Consider the following 20859-nt stretch of genomic DNA (forward strand, 5'->3'; position numbering starts at 1 on the left):
GTATATAATATACAAATGGATGAAGACTATTGCTTAACACATTGTAAGCCGCCCTGAGTCTTCCGAGAAGGGCGGGATATAAACTCAAATAATAATAATAAAAAAAGGCTGTTCAGTCTCTTCAGAAAAGCCTATAGCCATTCACAACACCTGAAAGCAATATAAAGGTATATATATTTTTCTTATGTTCTAGGGGCAAAATAAATTCCTGTGTGCAAAGTGCTCTATAATCATCATCAACATTGTCATCCTCTGTTTTTTTGTTATTTTTCTAAATGATTTCAATTGTCCAGGCAAAGCTGAGAGAATGAATTGGCAAGAAAAGCTGGCAAGGCTCATATCATGTTTTCATATGGTTTGCACTGAAGATTCCATAGAATCTTACTGGTTATTAAGGCAAGACTCCTGCAAAATACAGGTGCTCGAGTAATAATAAGATTAATAAATATCTCATATTTATTTGAAACGTACATCAGCCATTTCCACTTACTTGTTCAAGCCCTATCTTATGGAGTCATGGGAAACAGTTGTTTTATTTTGTGTGATGTTACAATATATTCTCTTGACCTTCCCATCTCCAAGCTCAAAATAAAAACTTGGGAATTTTTGACTTGCTGGTTACACTACATAGTGTTCATAATCTGTATTACAGGTATGTTCAAAGATGTGATATTGCAACCCCTAAAATAATAAATGAATTTGTGTGACTCTTTCATGAATAGAACTGATGGGTTTCGGGTTGGGCAACAGAAGACAAATATAAACTTATTGTATTTTTCATTATTATATTTATGTATTCCAAGGATTCTTAATTTTTGCCGTATTGTAACTGCCAGTTCCAAGGGACTTCCTCTCAAGATGGCTCTGCATGATAAGGACTTTTTCCCCTTACCGATGATCTGCTGATTTCACTGCCAAAATGGTTTTTTGCCTGTGCTGCTCCCTGATTTTGAATGGGAACACTCAGGAATGACCAAGATGACTTGGACCTAATTGGAAAAGAGGGTTTTGAAGATTCCCATTCTCAATAATCTGTTCCTTTTCCATATGGAAGCATGGCTGGCATTGGGGTGGTGGCGGAGTATTTTTAGACTCTTACCTTTGGATTTCTGTGCTTTCTGAATCTGCAAAATATTCGGAGTTTATTTCTATTGAATTTTACTTATAATCCTGGATTGAAATATAGAGGAAAACACCTCTTTGTTCTTTATTTTTCCTGATTAAGCTACATGGATTAAAATATCTGAACAGTGGCTACAACCTAAGTACGGAGGGTGGGGGGATATGCAGCTCCTAGCTGAATATCTTTTTAGAAAGCTTGAAGAGATTATATTGATTTTCCAAAATAAGTTAGGGCAAGAAACTTTGGATGAAGACCTACAAAAGGACTCTGACCGAGTACCAAATCAAAGAAAATAATGCTGATTTTCTGAAATAAATGACAACTCTGTGTATGAAAACCAAAAAACTAGGCCCCAAGTTGTGAAAAACCATCAAGCCATATTATTTTTGTAAAATTAGACTTGTAAAATAGCATTTAAAAGCCTATTAATGACACAATAATGTTAAACTTACTGCTCTAATGCGCTTCAAGCATTTTTTCAACCACATGCGTATCGTCTGCTTGGCAACTTCTTCCTCTATGGTGTATTCCAGTTGTTCCCTCGCAAGGAGTTCTTCCAGTTGAAGACTTTTTCTGATGTCAACCGATCTATATGAGAGCATGCTAGAAGAAATGTATATCAGTAAATATTCATGTTTAAAAAAGGAAAATGACTCTGTGTCAAAACCATATACAGTAATTCCTTTGGAACGTTTATTTGGCTTGGAAAACAACACTTAATGTCTCTGCCGTCACTGATAATTGCATAGTGAGAGTGTGAAGTAATTATATATTACAAGGAAATATGTGATCAGAGCAGACAGTTTGGTTGGTCAGGATGCATTTAAGTCAACGGCTTCCATGACTGTTTAATTTTAACGATGAGTGCACTGACAAAAACTTTGCTTCGGTTGAAGTTTTCATTCTTACCTCTATTGATAATATGAAAGTTGCACTTTTTACAGTATAGTAAAAAAACAGAGTAATGCGAAAAAGCAATTTAGATATGTGTTTTATTAATAAATAAATAAATTTAATAGATCCCTAAATGGAAAAAATGTAATTTTTATAAAATGTACTTATATCTTTAGTCTGTTTAGATGCAGTGAAACCCCAACAGATGTAGCCCTATCTCCTTGGTTAAGCTTTCCTGACCTGAAGCTAGTGAGTTAATTCTGAGATTCAGGTTTGCAGGCCAGCTGTGCTGCTCAATATACCTCAGTACATCATGGAATGTTACATCTCCACCGTTATGCAACCTCTCCATTTCATAGCACATATGCTTGAACAGAAGCTTGTCCTTATCCAGATCTACCTCCAGTCTTCCACGCAATAGCCTCAACAAAAACTTGACTCGGAAAGTAGGAATTACTCCCTGGGAAGAAAGTCACAGTTAGAAAATACTCACACCAGTAAAAAGCTTTATATTTGTCTTGTATTATTTTTCCAAATAAATGATTTAGTAACATTTTTGCCAGCCTTTTTGCTATTATAACTACAATATGAGATGTTTTCGAGTTCCTGAGGTGAGTTGCAGCAGGAGCAAGTCAGATGTTGAAGTAGATGCTAGGCTGAATTCTGCAGCTGTCATAGGGCCTGTCATTTGGGCAATTCTCTCCCTAAGGCAGGGGTGAAATCCAGCAGGTTCTGACAGGTTCTGCAGAATCGGTAATGGAAATTTTAATAGTTTGGAGAACCAGCAAATGTCACTTCTGGCTGACCCCAGAGTGGGATGGGAATGGAGATTTTGCAGTATCTTTACTTCCCTTGGAGTGGGAAGGGAATAAGGATTTTGCAGTAGCCTTCCCCTGCCACGCCCACCAAGCCACACCCACAGAACCGGTAGTAAAAAAAATTGGATTTGACCACTGCCCTACGGTAAAGGTGCCTGGTTTCCTGGATGAGAGATAGAAGGGGCAGAGCGACATTCAGAGTGGCTCAGCCTGTAGATGGGAGTTTGGGTGCTGTTTATGTTAGTGCAGGACTGGAACTGGAGTTATGGTCTTTGTATACACGCTGAGGTAGGATAATGGCATCTGGCTGTCTAAAATTAAGCAGTGTGGTATGCTGTTGCAGAAGTGACCTGAAAGAGGCAGTTCAGGCAACTTGTTAAACATTTATATTGTGACCTGGCTGCCAGATGGAGCTCTCTAAGCTGGGATAGTGATGGGCCAGGGAAAATAGGACTGTTGTGGGGTAGGGGATAGGGGTAGGCAATAACAGCATGTTGGTGATAGGCAGCAGGAGATAATAATAATAATAATAATAATAATAATAATAATAATAATAATAATAATAATAATAATAATAATAATAATAATAATATTTTAATTTTTATACCGCCCTTCTCCCGAAGGACTCAGGGCGGTTAACAGCCAGATAAAATACAATACAGTACAATACAATAAAACCAATTATAAAACTTATTCGATGTGGCCAATAATTTAAAATTATAAAATACATAGTATAAAACCCCATTTAAAATCCAATTTAAAAACCCAGTCCTGCCAGTCCTGCTCAGAAGAATAAATACGTCTTCAGCTCGCGGCGAAAGGTCCGGAGGACAGGAAGTTGACGGAGTCCACATAAGGTGAAAGGGATGGATTGTTCTCAAGGAAGACTGCCTTGATGTGTCATATTGTGTTGTATTTCATATTATGGACCTGATTATGGATGGGTGGGCTAAACTGGCATGAATAACAAAACTGGATGGGGAAGCAACAAAAATTGACATAGATTTCTCCCAAGGATTTAACATTTCATTTTTACTTTAATGAATTGCTACATTTTGGCAGTTGATTCACAGAACAATAAGTCGACAAAACTTACAGTATTCCAGAGAAATGTCTTACCTCCCTTTTGTCATCAACCATATTCCATATAATCTGAAAATGCCTAAGATCATTATAGCTTAAGAGCTGGTCTTCTTCAGTAGAATAAAATAAAGAGAAGTTTTCCACAATTATAGCTGCGTAAGACAGAAACATAAAAGTAAGAGCTTCCCAAGTTCATATGTCTTTATAATTGTAGATAATTTAGATTTGTAAAATCATAAAAGGATTTTACTTTGTGTAGGAGGAGAGGCAAAGGCTAGGGCAGGGGTCTGCAAACTTGGCTCTTTTAAGACTTGTGGACTTCAACTCCCAGAGTTCCTCAGCCAGCAAAGCTGGGAGTTGAAGTCTACAAGTCTTAAAAGAGCCAAGTTTGCGGACCCCTGCGCTAAGAGAAGAATCAAGAAAGGAATAAGGCTGGAGCCATTACGTTCCCACAACTGATACATGTCCATCCCCTCTTAATTCCATTGACTCTATCTAGCACCAATACACAATACACAAGCAGGCACTACACAAACTTGATTCTTCAAGTTTTTGCATATCTGATGTACAAATGTATCATTTTAATATCATAATGGACCTGCACATTTTAAAAAAAACAATTTTGTGCTGTTTTCATTAGAAGCTGAATAGTTACAAAGTAGCCTGGAACCATAATGCACTAATTTTTTTTAACTGAACGTATAAGATGTTTACATAAAGGAAATTGCAAACCTTGAGCATAACAAAGGCAGCAAAAAATATCCAACAATATTTTGAAAAATCTGACATTTATTAAAGCAAACATAGAAAAACTGTTTTTCCTCTGCTGGGTTGTATTTTCTCAAAATTAATCTGATCACCATGGAATATGAATGGAACTGAAGAAAGCAGTCAAAACAGAGCTAAAAACTGATGAGAACTCTAATTTCTCTCTGGTAATTGCCTTTCTGTCTTTCTGATCCACATTTAATTCATAAATAGTTTTTTTTTTAAAGAAATCTGAACCAAACTTCTACATAGGATATTTGAGATTAGATGGATGGCGGCATAAAAAACTCAAAGACCATATATAGTCTGAAGTTGTTTGTGCTGCTTTAAACATTTGTGTATTTTAGGTAATGTACAGTATGGTAAAAGCCAGAAGTCAGACTCTGTTCCACTTGCTTCTTAGGTGAAGTAAGCAGTTTTGTGATAGCATCTTTCATTAAGTTTTCTGAGACTCATCAGAACATACACGAAATCTCAGATGTAGAACTCATTTATGTTTTGAAGACTTTTGAAACTCTAGCAAGCCTTATGGGGTATTTACTGATTTTATTTTGGATGGCATAATTGCATTTATTAAGCCATGACTAATTGTTTTTAATGTTATGGTTTATAATCAGATTATTTAATTATTATTTCATTTTTTCTCTAATAATTATGAGGGTTGTCAGGATTGAACACTGAATTATAAATATATAAAATTAATGGATGTGAGGATTTGATCATACATAGAGAAGAACCAATTAAATCAGTAGTATTTGTTTATGCTGACTGATTGAAACACTGGTGTTAATATTTATTTTTTATTTATTTTATTTATTTATTGATCAAATTTATATACCGCCCTATCTCCCGAAGGACTCAGGGCGGTGTACAGGCATTTAAAAACATATAAATACAATATAAAAACAATTAAAAAACTTATTCTAAAAAGCCCGTTAATTTAGAATTAAAAATATAGAATAAAACCCAATTTAAAACCAGTAATTTAAAATCTAGCTCAGTCCTGCACAGTTAAATAAATATGTTTTAAGCCCGCGGCGGAAGGTCCGGAGGTCCGAAAGCTGACGAAGTCCGGGGGGTAGTTCATTCCAGAGGGTGGGAGCCCCCACAGAGAAGGCCCTTCCCCTGGGTGTCGCCAGACGACATTGCCGCGCTGACGGCACCCTGAGGAGACCCTCTCTGTGAGAGCGCACGGGTCGGTGAGAGATATTCGGTAGCAGTAGGCGGTCCCGTAAGTAACCCGGCCCTAATAGCTAATAGCAAGTCCACAATACAGTTAAAACACACACAGTGAAAACTTCACTGCTGTGTTTCATGACTAAAACTTACCCACAAGCAAATTCAGCATTATGTATGCAATGATGACATAAAATGAACAGAAATACATAAGAGCACCAGCATAATTCCCACAATCTGTTTTCCAGTATGTTCTGTTATCTGGAGTACAAAAAGGAGGTTGAACCTGCATGAAACAAAAAGCTATATTACATGTAACAGGGGTACAAAAGCAGATATGACGCCCCATCTCTCACACACACACATATTATGAACTTCATGTTTAACAGCAGAATGGATCAACTTCCTCCTTTCCATGATGCACTCCACATGTTTTTCTTCCAACCAAGGATTCTCTCAATATCTGACTCAAAAATTGTGTGTGTATGTGTGTGTGAGATTCACCATGAAATGTAACAAGTCAATTGTTGTACAGCTTGTACAACACATCCTCTCCTTTCTTTTGCTAAAGGACTCTACCTTTTCCCCCTTTGACCAAAGACAAAGAGTATTCTGAATTGACAAGAGAGGAAGATGGATCATATCAATCAAAATGCTATTTCCAATAATGCCCAAATATTCCTACAGAACTGCCAACTTGAATTGTTTGGACTGCATATTTTCATTTATATTTTTAGTTCTTTACAGCTAAACTTCATAAATAGATATATTCTTCCTAAACAGATATATTCTTTTGATGCAGAATATAATATATTATTCTTTTTATACAATACCCACTTAAAATGCCTCCTAACTTAGAGTCCATTACCACATCATGGCAATATGATAATTTGGGGGAAGAGAAGGGAGAATTATTTCACAGTATTTCTCACTAACTGCTTCAAAGATCCGGCAAAAAAAGAACAATTCTTTATCATTATTAATACATTCCACTGAACAGGAATTGTTAATATATTCTCCGGAACTGAAAACCTGTCACTTTTCATTTTAATAAATGCAATAAAGCTGCATGAACCTAGTTGGGCATATAGCACAAATATTTTCTAATAAAATTTGTCAAGTACTTATGCATTTATTTCTACAGTATGTTCAAAAGTCAATAAATCAAAATTTGGGTGAAAGATAACATTTTAAAAATAAAATGTAAGGTATTTTTAAGATGCAAAGCTTCTGCTGGCTAAAAAGATACATGATTTTAATCAGACAATTTACCATGCAATCGTGCATTATCTTGTTCCAGTCTTCTCCAGTGACTATTCTGAAGAGTACCGTAATGGCCTTGCCAGCTGATGAGAAGTTGGCATGTCTGTTTTTAACAAATAAAAATTATTATTCAATATTTCATAACTAAAAACATGTACAAACAATCCTTTGGGGTATTTGGGCAATTCCCCCGCTCCTTACCCAGGCTAGCTTATACAAGTCTAGTCTGCTACCTGAGATGAATGATAAAATAGTATATTTTCCCCAAACTGCACAGAAAAGAACTGGTCTGGTATCTGAATGAGACTCCCTAGTTGGAAGTATAGTATTTATGACATTATTTAGAGCAGCAGGATAGCTTAGATTGTTCAGAACTAGCTGTGTTACATACACCTTTCTGTCACCTGACGTGGTAACCAGCACTGCCCTGAAAATTGCTTGAATATGTCTCTTTGCGGGGCTGTTTTGGATCTTAAGCTTGAACCTGGACTAGCTATTATTCATAATAAGAGGCCAAATGAAACCCCCTGTTGTTCCCCTGGTTTGCAGGTTCTGCAAATACTCAAGCAGTCATTGCTGAGCTGATTCATGTATACCTGAAATGCTATATAAGCATTCCATTTATATTTGATGCTGGATTTTCTCAGTCACAGATCAATAGGGCTGCCTCTCTAGTAATGCAACAATAGAGGTATCCATCAAAGCAAGGATGCTCTAAAACAAGATCACAGTATCAAATATTTTCAGATGAAGTGATAGAAATCATACCTGTTAATGTTCTCTCCATATTTCACAGTTCCAAACAAAACTACTCCAGCAAAAGCATAGCAAAGCAACAGTAGGAACATTCCTACAATGATGAAAAAGCTTTTGTACATGCTGACAACTACTGTCAGCAGTAGCATCTTCAAGGTCACCTGGAAATCAGTGGGAAAAAAAGGCTTGGTATAAAACATGGGTCAAAAGGGAAATGTGCTGAAACTGAAATGGACTGTGTTCCAACCTCATTGGGATTGTTCCATGAATGCTCTAACTTTGCTAGAACCTCTGCAACAAATCCAGCACTGTGTCAAGCCAGCAAAATTGACACAGATTCAGAACATTGTTTTGTGAATTTGGAACTGTTCATTTTAAACTGAAAACATTTTAAATTCAATAAAATAATTACTTTGAGGTGGATATATTGAAGTGGATTAGAACTTATTTGTGTCATTGGTAAAGGTTTTGTTAATTTACTATTGAAGATGTTTAAAAGTCTCGTTTTGATTTTTAATTTTTAAGCTGTGTGCAAATATTTATATACTCATACATATTATGGATGTTTTTTGTTGTAAGCTTCCATCTGTATGAAGTTGGCTGCATGAAAACTAAACAATTTTGCATATTTCTAATTCTGATTGTGTCAGTTGTTCCTTTTTCATTATCCTTGATGAACGTATCTTTTCTTTTATGTACACTGAGAGCATATGCACCAAGACAAATTCCTTGTGTGTCCAATCACACTTGGCCAATAAACAATTCTATTCTATTCTATTCTATTCTATTCTATTCTATTCTATTCTATTCTATTCTATTCTATTCTATTCTATTCTATTCTATTCTATTCTATCCTTTACTTTTAGGCTATAACAAAGTATTTGTTTAAACTAATAAGAGCCTAAATTCAGCAAAATAAAGCAGTCCAACTTACTCAATGTGTAATTACTGTAAGCATGGAAAAAAACCCTTCCTGTGTACTTACGTGCTTTCCACAGATTGAAAAAAACCTGAACACAATTACACATGCTCCCATCATATATGTATAGGCATTCTGAAACAAAAAGTTATCAGCGTTAGAAGAGTTACAGATTATTAATTACCCAGAGTTACTCAGGATTTACTTTTGAGACAACCAATATAGCTTTAATATAACTTATTGAATGATTGAGTGCACAGTTCTTGATGTAAAAAGACTCAACATTGCATTATTCAGCAGTTATTATATGATAGCTTCACATATAATAGCTTCATATCATAAATGTGACCTCGTATATATACTCATAAAAACGAATACACTAACAGTTCAACAGATTATCTGTTGAACCACAGATTCCTTATCCCAAGAGAACTATTTCAGTCAAAATCATGGAAACCTCTGACCCTGAGACTGAAGAGAACTTGGCAAAGCGTCAGCCTGTGGCTGGAGAGTCAATAAACTGTCAACTAACCGAGAATAATGACTCTCTCAGAATGACTCAAAATCAGCACAGGTAGCTCCTAATTCAGAGTACAAGAGGTCAGTTCCTGAACTTAGGAGAACACTAAGCAAAGGAGGTCAGAGACATGGAAATCAACACTCGTTCTTAAGAGTGAAGGACATTGAATCCTCTAATTAGATAAGGATTCAAACTCCAGTTATTTAAGAGTATCCTCCTATTTGGAAACACTTCTCAATTGCTAGACCTTATACCTGTGGCCCCTCATTCCTGACTCATTTCTGAAATTGATCTTTGGCTTACAATTCTGGACTGGGTATTGTAGACTGTAATGGATCAGGCTACTGTTCTTGGGCATGACTAAGCCACAGCTATGTGCTTCAAGTAAGAGATACTTAGTCTGCAAGTCTTCCTCTGCCTAATTTATAGCCTGCAGTTCTAGCTTTATCTGTTACCTGATTTACAATTAAACTAATCAAACCAAATGTGTCGATTACTGATCACATTCAGCCTAGTGTGGGGGTCAATAGGGTGACAACGAACTAATTTTAAAAAGCAGAGAAATTAAGAAAATAGCTTGCAAAAAGAGGAAAAATATCCTTCATTCTTCGAATAGACAATATGGTTTTTGAAACTTACCGTTATTGCAAAGTGGAGAATCACCCATATGACCCCTAATGATGTCACCAAGAGATCATAACGATTTCTTCTGCTCTGCCAAAATCCAGCAGGTGACATGGCAATAATTTTCATCGTAACCTTGCAAAAATAAATGTATATTAATAGCTTCTCTTTGTATAATCCTCAAAGTTATATTTCAATAATATTCAAATGGATAATTATTGAAAATTAATTTGACTATTGGATTAAAATATGTATGAGCAAAAACAAACAAGAAAAAGTTACAAAATACAGTATATATTTTACTAAATTTTGGTTACAATTGCTAGCGCAGAAAAAGAATCCTGTGTTTAATGTTTGATCAACCACTTTCTAAGGATAAAACAAATCTAAGGATAAATCTAATATTTCACAAGAGCACAAGAAATTGGCAAAGCCTCTCCTTCTGCTGTTATGATTTTAATTAATTTAACCCTATGGTGTTTTTGTCACCATCCATTAACATGGACCAAGCTGATACAGGAGCAGTGATGAGATCCCCATTTTTAGGTATTTTAGATAAACCTTATGAGTAAGTTACTAATACTTCTAAAATCCTTTATTCAAATCCAAAACCTTAGCCTTCACTTCCTTGTAAAATCACCTCCTTTTTTTTCTTGGATTTCTGCTTGTTTAAACTTTTTGCACTGTATTATTTTAAATTTGTTTTAAATTTATATATGCCACCTGGAGTAATGATGGACTCAAGTGACTTATAAATGTAACTAATAAATAGTATCTATATTATTTTCTAATATCGTAATGTATAATAAATGACACAAGACAAATCTAACCTGAACTTATTTATAGAAACATGGAAATGTATTACCTCTAGAACAAATATGAAGGTGAAGACCACTGACATTGCAGCTAATGGACCAGTTACTGGATCTTGATCATCCCACTTATGCAAAAGAAAAAAAAATAGTTTATGAAAAAAACTCTCATTTTCTTTTCTGTTTAAAATATTTCCACAATTGTTCCTATTTATAAACACAGTGATTTTCTCCTATTTATACTTGTTTATAAGTAGTTAACAAAGCACCTTAAAAGTACCTTAACAGATAATAGCACAGATTGGGCCAGTACAAGAACTGCAATGGTTCTCTTGAAAAATGGGTGTTGGGTAATGTCATACATTTTAGCTCGGAATCCATCATTATCTGAAAAAACAAAAACAAAATAAAAGCAAACGTTTATTTAGGGCACAATTTGCAATGGCTTCTAAGAATTTTTTTCCTCAGTGTAACTGTTAGTTGAGGGCACATATTAGGCAACACACTATAATATCCTTACTTTCACGTGTTAGCAAAATAGACAGATTTGAGCCTACAAAGCTGGCTTCAGAAAAAGTTGAGGAACATGAGACATTATTTCTGATGAATACTGGGTAATTAATAAAAAAATACACCCCCAAAACAGAATTAATTGATCATAAAAAGCATTTGATTGTGTTGGCTATGCCAAGATGTGGAACATCCTTAGGAAAATAGGAATCTCAGAATAACTTTGCCCTCATGAACAACTTACATACAAGATGGGAAGTCACAGTCCAGACAGAAAATGGCAAAACAGACTAGCTCCAGAATGACAAAGGAGTGAGACAAGGCTGCCTACTCTCTTATTTATTCTGTCTATATGCTAAATATATAATGAAGCAGGCTTGAATGGAAGAAGATGAGTATAGTTTTAAAACTTAAGGAAAACACATCCATAACTTGAGCTATACTGATAAAGCTACTATGATACTTGAAAATGCAAAGAATCTGCAAGTTCTAGTTATGAAAGTCAAGGAGCACAATGAAAAAAGAGAAAGTAGGTTTAAATGCAAAGAATAAAGGTAACAATAACATATACCATTCTCAACCTTAAAACTGACAATCAAGATACTGAAGTGGTAGATAATTTCTGCCTTTTAGGATTGACTATCAGTAAAATAACTAGCAGTCCAGAAATACTCTGCAGACTACCATTTGGTAGGATAGTAATGAAGGCCTTGGAAAAAATATTCAGATACTGTGATATGTCTTCAAAGATCTGAAGAATGCAGGCACTAATTTTCTCTATGACATTCCATGGAAATGAAAACTGGACCTGAAGAAGCAGGATAGAAAGAATATGGATGTTTTTGAACTCTGGAGTTAGAGATGACTCCTGGGAATATCACAGAATACAGAATATAGAATAATAGGATGGAAGGGACCTTGGAGGTCTTCTAGTCCAACTTCCTTCCCATGGCAGAAGATCCTATACCATTCTAGACTTCCTTTGAGCTTAATGGGATGCATACACATGATCATAGAAAGAATAACAAACTAATAGAACAGAATGTCTATGGAGATTCTCAGTCTCCAAGGTCATGGTTGTCCCAAAGGTGCTTTTTAAAAAGACATTTCACTTCTCATCCAAGAAGTGAATTCTCATCCACTAATTGTATGAGAAGTGAAATGTCTTCAAGGAAAAACGAAGTCCAGTTGCCTTTTGAAAAAGCAACTTTGGGAAACAGAACAGAATATGTCGTGTCCCACTCCTCCGCTGACAGCTGGGTCAGGGAAATCCAAATCAGGCTTGCCTCTGCAGCTCTGCCCAAAGTCCTAGCAAAGTCCTCAGAGCAGGCAGGAGACCAGTAAGTGACTTCAGCAAGATAAGTTTGACTTTTGCCTGACTCAGAGACTGCCAGAAAGTAGATCCTTTATATAGGCCATGGGGTGTGGCTCCATGACTCAGCACTCATTAAGGCCTGCCCCTCCCTTCCCTCTGTTGCCTCCGCCTATCCAATCTTCTGATGCGAGGGTCACACCAATCAGCTGTTGGTAATAAACCCTCCTCAGGCTCACATGCTGTGGAGGAGGGGGAGGGGTCTAGCTGCTCCGTTTGCCTGGGCATGGAGTCAGGGCTGGGGCAGGGAGATTCTCCTTCTTCTGCAGTTTATGTGGGCATGGAGCCAGGACTGGGACCGGGAGGCATACATTCCTCAGTGTTCGGGAGCAGGTAAGAAGGCCCCGGCTGCTCTGAGGGCGGGCAAGACACAACAGAATAATACAGTTGAAAGGGAGCCCAGAAGTCCTCCAGTCCAACCCCCTGCATAAGCAGGAGATCCGATACCATTTCAGACAAATGGCTGTCCAATCTCTTCTTAAAAACCTCCAGTGATGGAGCACCCACAACTTCTGGAGGCAAGCCGTTTCAATGGTTAACTGTCCTCACAGTCAGGAAATTTCTCCTTAGTTCTAGGTTGCTTCTCTCCTTCCATAGCTTTCATCCATTGCTTTTTGTCGTGCCTTCAGGTGCTTTGGAGAATAGGTTGACCACCCTCTTCTTCGTAGCAGCCCCTCAAATATTGGAACAGTGATAGATATCATGTTAACAAAAATGGATCATAGAACAAATTAATCTAGAGTTCTCACTCCTGACACAAATGATAAGACTGAAATTATAATATTTGAACATGTTACGTGAAGACCCAATTCTCTTGAGAAGTCTATTAATGGTGGGAAAGATAGAAAGAAAGAGAATAAGACGGCCTTCAACAATATGAATGACACAGTTATATGGTGATGGAAGCTTGAAGGATCATTTTGGGGATGGATAATCCCAGAGGTCTATCTATATGGTTGCTAAGACTCAACTTTAAGTTAATGGCCCATAATGATTCAAGCATTTGATCAGTATGCATTATGGTTTAGTGGTTTCATTATCTCTTGAATCTGAATTTTAAAAATCTAGGTACCTGGGCGTGGTGGGAGGTGAAGAGGCTGTGCTATCTTTAATCTGCTCTTCAGATCTTCCCATCGCCTCTGGTCAACTGTTAGTAGAGCTGTTCCCTAAAAGAACAGGAACCATTACCACCAAAACATATTTGCTTATTTCTTATCATATGCATTATTGGAATGAATAATCATTAGGGAATCTTTCACTAGGAACAGTGCTCTGTTTTACTTTATTTATTTTATTTAGAATTACATTTCTATACCGCCCTTTTCCCGAAGGACTCAGGGCAGTGTACAGCCTTATTTAAAACACGTAAAATACACAATATAAATCACAGATTTAAAATGCATTTAAGTCGAAATATTTAACAGGCCTAATTAACTAAAACGGTCATAGACCGATATAAAACCCTTAAAATTTAAAATTATAAATAAATTAATACATTAATAAATTAATTAAAAACACTTAGGCTAGTCCCGCCTGATTGAATAATAAGGTCTTCAGTTCCCGCTTGAAGGTTCGGAGGTCGGGGAGTTGGCGTAACCCCAGAGGTAACTCGTTCCATAGGGTCGGTGCTGCCACAGAGAAGGCTCTCCCCCTGGGGGCCACCAACCGACACTGTTTGGATAATGGCACCTGGAGCAGGCCCCCTCTGTGGAAGTGCACAGGTCGTTGGGAGGCTATTGGTGGCAGAAGGCGGTCTCGTAGTTAGCCTGGTCCTAAGCCATGGAGCGCTTTGAAGGTGAGCACTAACACCTTGAATTGCACCCGGAAGGCTACCGGCAGCCAGTGCCACCACGCAGGATAGGCTACCGGCAGCCAGCCACCACGCAGGATAGGTGTTATATGGGAGCAACGTGGTGCTCCCACTATTACCCGCGCAGCCGCATTCTGGACTAGCTGGAGCCTCCTGGTGCTCTTCAAGGGGAGCCCCATGTAGAGAGCATTGCAATAGTCCAAGCGAGAGGTAACGAGGGCGTGAGTGACCGTGCGTAAGGAGTCCCGGTCAAGAAAGAGGTGCAACTGGCGCATCAGGTGAACCTGATAAAATGCTCCCCTGGTGACGGCCGTCAGGTGTTCTTCTAGGGACAGCCAATCGTCCAGGAAAACGCCCAAGTTGCGCACCCTTCCCCTGGGGGTCAGAACTTCACCCCCCCAGTCAGCGAAGGCGTAAACTGACTGTATCGGGACGCCGGAACCCACAGCCACTCTGTCTTGGTGGGGTTGAGCTGGAGCCTGTTCCTCCCCATCCAGACCCGCACGGCCTCAAGACACCGGTCCATCACCTCGACAGCTTCGCTGGGGTGGTTCGGGGTGGAAATGTACAGCTGAGTATCATCAGCGTACAGGTGATAATCCACCCGAAACCACGGATAACTTCACCCAGCGGCTTCATATAGATGTTGAACAGGAGAGGCGAGAGAACCGACCCCTGAGGCACCCCACAAGTGAGGCACCTAGAGGTCGATCTCTGCCCCCCTGCCAACACCGTATGCGAACGGTCAGAGAGATAGGATGAGAACCACCGATAAACGGTGCCCCCCACCCCCAATCCCTCCAACCGTCGCAGCAGGATACCATGGTCGATGGTATCAAAAGCCGCCGAGAGGTCTAACAGGACCAGGACAGAGGAACATCCCCTGTCCCGAGCCCTCCAGAGGCTTTAGGGGTTGTTTTCTAATTCCTGTGTGTATGTGTGTGTATGTGTGTGTGTGTGTTTTGTCCATTTTTAAAATTTCTTACTGAAAATTTGTTAAAACAAATCCAGGTTGCCTTTCTGGTAAAAACACCAGAGGGAAAAAAATGCTTACAGCAAGGCTCAGAAATATTATACTGAACTCCATTACTGTAAATTACTCCTGGCATACTTATGTATACTTATGTATACGCTATATTACATGTGATGCAAAAATATTTTCATAATTAAAATAATATTTCTGGTGTTTAATATAAACACAACTATATGTTAGCTCAATAATTTTGTTTGATTACACATGAAAACAAATATAAACATGATTACTATAGAAAAATAGAAAATCTGAAGTGTTACCTTATTTTCATTGAAATTAGCAATGACAACTCCAACAAAAAGGGTGAGTCCAATCATGCAGCCCAGGAATACAAAAACATGAATGTAGATGCCATGAATCTGCAACATAATTTTTTTAAAATCAATATTACAATTGTCTTATTAATAAAAAGTCATAGGAAAAATCTGACAAGTCTGACAAATTGAGGAATATACATACCGGACCCACACGATGAATGATAACATCTCTGACTTCTACCCACCCCTTTAATGACAGGACTTCAAATAATGCCAGCATTGCATTACCAACATTGTCAAAGTTAAAGTTTCGAGGATTAGCCCTGCAATACAACACAGAAATGAGGAGTAAAAACAATGTTGTTTGCCGACAATATATCCTAAAACATTTATTTATTTTTATTTTATTTATTTATTTATTTATTTGTCACAACAATATATGTAGGTATCATACAAAAAGATTATATAGTATATAAACACATATATGAGTAAATATAAGGAGGTATAAGCATATATATAGGAAGAAGAAAAGAAAAACAATAGGACAGGAACGGTAGGCACGTTTGTGCGCTTATGCACGCCCCTTATGGTCCTCTTAGGAATGGGGTGAGGTCAATAGTAGAAAGTTTTTGGTTAAAGCTTTGGGGATTTTGAGAAGAGACCACAGAGTCAGGTAAAGTATTCCAAGCACTGATGATTCTGTTACAGAAGTCATATTTTCTGCAATCTAGATTAAAGCGGTTGACATTAAGTTTAAATCTGTTAGTTGCTCTAGTATTATTGCAATTAAAGCTGAAGTAGTCTTTAACAGGAAGGACATTACAATAGATGATTCTGTGAGTTAAACTTAGGTCTTGTCGAAGGCGACGGAGTTCCAAGTTTTCTAAGTCTAGGATTTCAAGTCTGGTGGGATAGGGTATTTTGTTGTTTTCAGAGGAATGGAGAACGCTTCTCGTAAAATATTTCTGGACACGTTCAATTGTATTGATGTCAGAGATGTGGTGAGGGTTCCAAACGGGCGAGCTGTATTCTAGAATTGGTCTAGCAAATGTTTTATATGCTCTGGTTAGTAGTGTGGTGTTTTTGGAAAAGAAGCTACGCAAAATTAGGTTTACAACTCTTAGAGCTTTTTTTGCTATGTAGTTGCAGTGGGCTTTTGCATTGCCAGGTTAATAACCTGTTATTCCCTGATGTAAGTGACTCTCTTGTTCTAGTTTCTCCTGAAATTCCCTCCGTGCCATTGATCTGCTGTACTCCTTAATTTTGAAAAAAGTGTCCTTTTTCGGGGTGGGGGGAAGGGGGGTGTTTGATGGGAAGAAACCGACAAATGGCAACTCAAGAGAATTAAGCAATGTGTCTAGTCCATTATTCTTTTGTTATTTACCCTACAATAATAATCTCTAGATCTACTGTCTTTTGGATGAAAGGCACATTCCAATGTGAATGTTGAATTTAAAGATTTGGGATTGGAAATTATCATTCCATTGGATCAATCTACTGGATTAATTCTATTCATCAACTCTAACAATAAATCTATATTTAAGGCCAAAAACACATTACTTACCAGACCCGAGGCACCCAAAATCCAGGCTTTTTTTCACCAGGTCTTAGCTTCAAATTCAGATTTTTGGAAACACTTACATTTATTCGGAATATACCATGACAATCTTCCTGTCAGAAACATAACATCACATTTTGTATAGAAACCAAAATTTTAACATATCACAAAAGCATACTGTAAACAGACAAAGAGTTAATTTAGGGAATCTGCCATTTATGTTTAGGAATGCAGAGAAGCTAATCTATGCATGAAGAAGACAGAACTTATGGTGAGAAACTCTTTGCCAGACTTTTAGCGATATTTTCTTTGACTAAGACCACACATGTATAGTGAGCAACAACAGATTTACAGCCCTAGTCATCTGCTTGGAGAGTTGGAAGAATAAATCTGGACTCTGGAACTCTTTCAGCTAAACTGTTCCCTCTCAATGCTTGAATTCTCACATGCTGGGAAAGGCACAATTATTGAATTTTACTGTTCTCACTAAGCTAAATACTAAACCTCCAGTTACATACTGATCCTTGCTTGCATTTATTGCATTTTGTGATAATTTATTATTATTTGAAAGTTGTAATAATGCATATATGTTTATGCTTAGATAAGCATATATGGTAGAAACCATTGTGTGAGATTTCTCTAAAAGGGAGTCCAGAAATATTTTTAAATAAAACAGAGAAAAGTGACTTGACTTTATAGAACATATATTTTCACTTCTATGCCTTTTTTTTTTTATGTTTCTACATATCACCATAAATTAAGCCTCATCGTTTGGTGAAAATGTGCAAAAAAAGAAAGAGGAATTTATCTAAGTACATAAAAGTTGTTCTTACTCTTGCAATTATATGAGGATCATTGCACTTAGCCAGTTTCCCAGCAAAAAGTTGAACTCCAAAGCTTGCAAAAACAAGCATTAATGTCAATAAAAGGATTGAAACCTGGAAAAAAAAATCATGAAAAGGAGTCAAACCTTCTCCACTTCACCTGTATTTTTTCTCTTACATTTTCTATAACAACAATCGCTACACAATGGCTTTCATTACAGAACTGCAAGGAAGGAGACCAGGTTATTATAATTGTGTTTTTAGGATGGTAGCTAAGTGGTTTCCTTCCCATGTTTTCTCATTCTTCTTTTCATATGTGCTAGGAAGCAAGCTTACTATAATCAAATTTATTCCCCATCCTCTTCAAATAACAAACCACTTGTTATATATTTCATGCATTCATACAATCTTCTCTTCAAGCATGTGCACAACCAAAAGTGTCCTATTCTGCCAGCCATAGGAATCAGATGGAGCTATAATTCTTTAAAAGCAAGCCATATGCTTATATGAAACCGTGTCACCCATGCATAGCAAAGTGCAAAGTTTACTTTTAACACTTGCTAAAATTTGGTATTCAGAACTTGGGAGAACATAGAGCATAGCACCACAGCAGTTTATTTCTTTGTGTAAACATGATAAAATTTAATGTATTCTCAAAAAAATGTAGCATTTTTCCCAGTACAAAATATCACCTATTATTTTTTTAAGGAAATGTAATACCTACACAGGTAATACTGCATATTTAAAGAAACAAACTGCCTGCTTTAAATACATAGCTAAAAGAATGTTATGTTCAACATTAGAGCCAGCTGATGTATATTTCTACTAATCTATGGATGTGATCAGAGCTTATAGCTGGATAGATTTAGAGGCAATTACAAGAGACAAGAACCAAATAGATTAATTTGTTAAATGTATTTGGAGAGTTCTTATGAAATATATGTTTTGATGGTTTCCCTTCTAAAAATATATATATTTGGAAAGAGAAATCATACATGATACTCACTAGAAAGATTTCTTTGAAGCCACTAAATAGTTCCCGAACAACTTTTCTCATCTGAGGCACCAGTTTAAAAATACGAAGTGGCCGAAGACACCGTAGAACCATTAGCAGCTGAGCTCCTGATTTAGCAGGAACATTTTGGGGCATCCAGCAGAGAAATATCAGGCTTACCTTTGGAAAGAGAGAAAATAACCTGAAATATGTGAATTTTAAAATGTGTTTCATACATACACCACAGATAGCCCTTGATTTACGACCACAATTGATCCCAACATTTCTGTTGTTAAGAGAGGCATTTGTTAAGTACATTGTGCCCCATTTTATGACCTTTCTTACCTCGGTTGTTAAGTAAATCACTGCAGTTAATCAGTTAGTAACCCAGTTGTTAAGTGAATCTGGTTTCCCCATTGACTTTGCTTGTCAGAAGGTCACAAGTCTAATTAAGTCTAAATGTTTATATATTATAAATAATTCAATTGAAGGTACTCAAAACTTTGTAAGAAGCTGAAACAATATGGATACAAATTATTTTTAATTCTTATCATAGGTCATACTTTTTACTCGTTTGAATTAACTTTATGAACAAAAACTTACAAGATATATAAAAATATCCATGACACCTCCAAAATCTCTGATGACTGCAGTTGGTGTAAAAAACAATCCATCAGCCATAATCTTCAAGTTAAGTTCAATACTCATAAATATTACAAAAACATATTCAGCAATCTGAAAAATGAAGAAAAAACATTGACAGAATAACAATAAGGCAGGGGTGTCAAACTCAAGGCTCGCGGGCCAGGGTGCTTAAATCCAGCCTGCGGGGCCAGCCTGGGAATATCAAAGGACTGGCCTGTGGTGCCTCTGCCACCAAAACTGGGCCAAAAACACACATGTCCTCCCCGTGCCTCCTTTTTCGCCCTATACGGCCTCTAGCAGTACTCTGCTGGCTGAAAAGGGGCCGCTTGGGAGGCCCGTTTTTGGCCCATTTTGGTTGGTAAATTGCTGCAGGAGGCATCCATCCCATTTCCCTTCCAGCCCCTGCCGCCCCTCTGCCAGCCCAGGAAGGAGAACTACCATGCTGATCCAGCCCTTGAAGAAATCCAATTTGACACCCCTGCAGTAGGTTTTCCAAATACTGTATCCAAACCAGGGGTGAAATCTAAAAAATTTCCCCGTTCTGTGGGTGTGGCTTAATTGGTGGGTGTGGCTTGGTGGTCAGATGACTGGGTGGGCGTGGCCAATAACAATAAATAATAAAAATAATAAACAAAGTATAAAAAACAATGAGGTATCAAAAACCAACTTTCACACTTTACACACACACAACACAACTATTTTATTTTTTTATTTTATTTGATTTTTATACCGCCCTTCTCCCGAAGGACTCAGGGCGGTGTACAGGCAAAATAAAACCAACAATACAAATATACACGATTTAAATACCCTTAAAAAACTTATTTAAAATTAGCCTGATGTTAAAAATTATCGTCAATTAAAACCCCATTTAAAATTGCTAAAATTCACTTTTAAAATCCAATTAAGCCAGCCCCGCGCGAATAAAAAGATGTGTCTTCCGTTCGCGACGGAATGTCCGAAGGTCAGGTATTTGACGTAAACCCGGGGGAAGCTCGTTCCAGAGTGTGGGAGCCCCCACAGAGAAGGCCCTTCCCCTGGGGGCCGCCAGCCGACATTGTTTGGCGGACGGCACCCTGAGAAGTCCCTCTCTATGGGAGCGT

General features: G+C 37.4%; 1 protein-coding gene across 1 annotated transcript in view; it reads right to left on the reverse strand.

Annotated features, from left to right (window-relative positions):
- NALCN (sodium leak channel, non-selective) overlaps positions 1-20859 on the reverse strand; it is a 463243-nt gene that overhangs the window by 15071 nt on the left and 427313 nt on the right. The window contains exons 26-42 of the mRNA XM_058184759.1: positions 19718-19849; positions 19127-19294; positions 18130-18234; positions 17303-17409; positions 15941-16061; positions 15742-15840; positions 13711-13804; positions 11037-11143; positions 10810-10884; positions 9960-10079; positions 8867-8935; positions 7894-8042; positions 7135-7228; positions 6016-6148; positions 3955-4070; positions 2320-2477; positions 1576-1726 (exon numbers count right to left, since the gene is read on the reverse strand). Of these exons, the coding sequence (XP_058040742.1) occupies positions 1576-1726; positions 2320-2477; positions 3955-4070; positions 6016-6148; positions 7135-7228; positions 7894-8042; positions 8867-8935; positions 9960-10079; positions 10810-10884; positions 11037-11143; positions 13711-13804; positions 15742-15840; positions 15941-16061; positions 17303-17409; positions 18130-18234; positions 19127-19294; positions 19718-19849 (1998 nt within the window). The remainder of the gene's footprint in view (positions 1-1575; positions 1727-2319; positions 2478-3954; positions 4071-6015; positions 6149-7134; positions 7229-7893; positions 8043-8866; positions 8936-9959; positions 10080-10809; positions 10885-11036; positions 11144-13710; positions 13805-15741; positions 15841-15940; positions 16062-17302; positions 17410-18129; positions 18235-19126; positions 19295-19717; positions 19850-20859) is intronic.

The sequence above is a fragment of the Ahaetulla prasina genome, chromosome 5, assembly GCF_028640845.1.
Source record: "Ahaetulla prasina isolate Xishuangbanna chromosome 5, ASM2864084v1, whole genome shotgun sequence".
NCBI classification, from domain to species: Eukaryota; Metazoa; Chordata; class Lepidosauria; order Squamata; family Colubridae; genus Ahaetulla; species Ahaetulla prasina.